General features: G+C 35.7%; 1 protein-coding gene across 1 annotated transcript in view; it reads right to left on the bottom strand.

The window, feature by feature from the left end:
- Positions 1 to 593: 593 nt before the first annotated feature.
- The window catches only part of LOC106869221 (PR domain zinc finger protein 1), a 32833-nt gene continuing 30488 nt past the window's right edge, over positions 594 to 2938 (bottom strand). Inside the window, exon 4 of the mRNA XM_014914868.1 lies at positions 594 to 2651. Coding sequence (XP_014770354.1) covers positions 631 to 2651 — 2021 coding nt within the window. The 3' untranslated portion in view covers positions 594 to 630. The remainder of the gene's footprint in view (positions 2652 to 2938) is intronic.

Here is a 2938-nt window from a genome sequence, read left to right as displayed (position 1 = left end):
TTTTGAACATGTTATTATCTCTGAAGAATCTAACACGCTTTTCATACCTTGCTATACGGGCAGCTTTAGCACATACCTTTTGCTTGATGGTTTCTATGGTGGTAACAATGTCAACTATGATTTTCACATTATATTTTTTCTTAAGTTTTGGGTCTTTGTAGGTTTGATACTCTTATCAAATTTAAGGTTTTTATCAAATTTAAGGTTTTTATTATTATTATTATTATTATTATGATTATTATTATTATTATTATTATTATTATTATTATTATTATTATTATTATTTTCATCATCATCAACATCATCATCATCATCAACATCATCATCATATCATCATCATCATCATCATCGTCATCGTCATCGTCGTCGTCGTCGTCGTCATCATCATCATCATCATCATCATCATCATCATCATCATCATCATCGTCATCGTCATCGTCGTCGTCGTCATTATCATCATTATCATAATTATTATCGTCATCATCACTGTGATTTCATCACCTAATTCATGACTAACCATCCTCATCATCTTCAATAATAATAATAATAATAATAATAATAATAATAATAATAATGATAATAATATCTGATGATAAGAATAATTAGATGGGGTTTAATTATATAAGAGAGTTAGTGAATTTCGTCTGTTGTAGATGTGCATGTTTCCATGTTTTCAAAAATGGATATTGGCGGTTTTTCATCTATTTTGTTAGTTCCATTTGTCCAGTTATCTTTTAATATTAGCGATGCTGAAGGAATATGGTTTTGAAATATATTGTACCCCTCTCTACTAAACTTCTTCATAGGTGTCAATGAGAAAGACAACCTGTTTGGATTGTCATTGTTATTATTAGTATTATTATTATTGAGGGTGTTATTGCCATTGGCTGCTTTATTTTCATCTGCACATTCTTCATGTTCATCTTCCTCAAGTTCTTCTTCTTCGTCTTCTTCTTCCTCGTCTTCCTCTTCTCCCATTTCATCGTCTGCATCAAGATCTATTTCTTCCCTGATCAGTTCGCCTTCTTCTAGATCATGCTCGTTATCGTCAACATCACTGACCCTCGATATATCAGCAGTGGTGTCTAGCGATTGAACTGTTATATTCAGTTTCTCTTGAATGTCCGATTCGTTTTCACCATCAATTCCAACATCAAGATCAAACTCAGAATCTGCACTGCCATCAATCAATTTTGTCATATCAAAGCTGATACCATCAGGAGAAACGCAATTCCCAGCCTTCCAGTGTGTTTTTAAACCGCTCGGGCTAATGTATTTTCGATTGCAGTTGGGGCATTCATAAGGTCGCTCATCTGTGTGCAATCTTTTATGTAATTTCAAGTGAACAAATTGTGTGAATTTTGACGGGCAAAGTTTACATTGAAATGGTTTTTCTCCACTGTGGAGTCTCATGTGTGTCTTAAGGTTACTTGTACTACTGAAGCGTTTACCGCAGGATTGACATTCATGAGGTTTTTCGCCAGTATGTACTAGATGATGCTTTTGAAGATGAGCTAGCTGTGTGAAACCCTTGCCGCAGGTTTGGCATACAAAAGGACGTTCACCCGTGTGAGTGCGTAAATGAACTTTCAGATTCGACAGTTGTCCAAATGTCTTATAACAAACGTTGCATTCGTAATGCATCTTACCGTCTTTTTTCTTCAGTGGGTATGGTAGTGATCGATAGCCTCTCATGTTCCCTGTGCTTGAGTCGATTTTTGGTTTGCTAAGGTTCAATACTTGCTCGGGTTGTAGAGATGACCTGTGCATATGGTGACGGTCAGAAATACTTGAGATGCTAGCGGTCAATGGACCAGATATTGACGAAGGAGAATTATGACCAGATATTGAAGTCTGATGGAATGCTGTCGGAGGGAAGAGTTGCCACTGAAAACCAGAATACTGGTAAATACTTGGTATCGGATAAATTGGCGGTATTGGTGGGCTTGGAAAATAGATAGGATTAGACGTGGAGAATGACTTAAATGGTAATTTATTATGTGCCATTTCTGGTCGGAAAGAACTCCAGAACGATGAGACTGGAGAAATGTTTGGAGACATTATTGTTGGAGATCTATATGGCGTCACTAAAAGTGGCATGGTACTATCAGTTTTATATTTCTCCCCAATTTCTGACTTTATATAATTTTTGCTACCACGAAAGCTATCACAAGCTGTTTTATCAAACATGTATTTAAAGTCTTTGCCTTTTAGAGCTAAAGCAAGCTCATTGTTCATGAGAGGGCTAGATCTCGCACTCTTTATCATGATATCATCGTTTAAAATATGGTTTCCATTTTTAGAAGACGTCTGGTGAAGCTTAGATAGTTCAGTTGATTTGGGAGTGGTCAGACCGTTTGTAAGTTCTGACAGACAATGTAAAGCTGGTGGACCATTGAATGCTTTTTCCGGAACGTGTGTGCGCCTGGAACCCAAATGAAAAGCAGAGGCTCGTGATAAGATATCGTAGTTTTTATGAACACTGTAATCAATTATATCTTCTTCAGATTGTTTCCGTATCGAACTAGTAATCAGCGGTTCTGTTTGATCCCGAATCATTGGTTTTTCATCAATTATTGAAAAAGGTATCATTCTTCTTTCAGACGAACTTAATGGACGAAAACTTGATGTTCCATTTGGTTTCGTGTTACCTGCGAAAACATAAACAAAGATAATAATAATAATAATAATAATAATAATAATAATAATAATAATAATAATAATAATAATAATAATAATAATAAGCAAAAATATAGACAAATGGCAGAAGGAGATTGAAATAGAACGCCCGGTAAAGCTTCTACAGAAAGTTTGTCTCTTAGGACAGGAAGGATTATCAGGAGGGTTCTAAACATACAGAAATATGTACACACGCACACACACACAGACACACACACACACACACACACACACACACACATACACAAACACACACACA

Source organism: Octopus bimaculoides, chromosome 8 (genome assembly GCF_001194135.2).
Source record: "Octopus bimaculoides isolate UCB-OBI-ISO-001 chromosome 8, ASM119413v2, whole genome shotgun sequence".
In the NCBI taxonomy this organism is placed as follows: Eukaryota; Metazoa; Mollusca; class Cephalopoda; order Octopoda; family Octopodidae; genus Octopus; species Octopus bimaculoides.
Note: the sequence above shows the minus strand (reverse complement) of the source record. Positions and strands in the feature narration are given on the sequence as shown.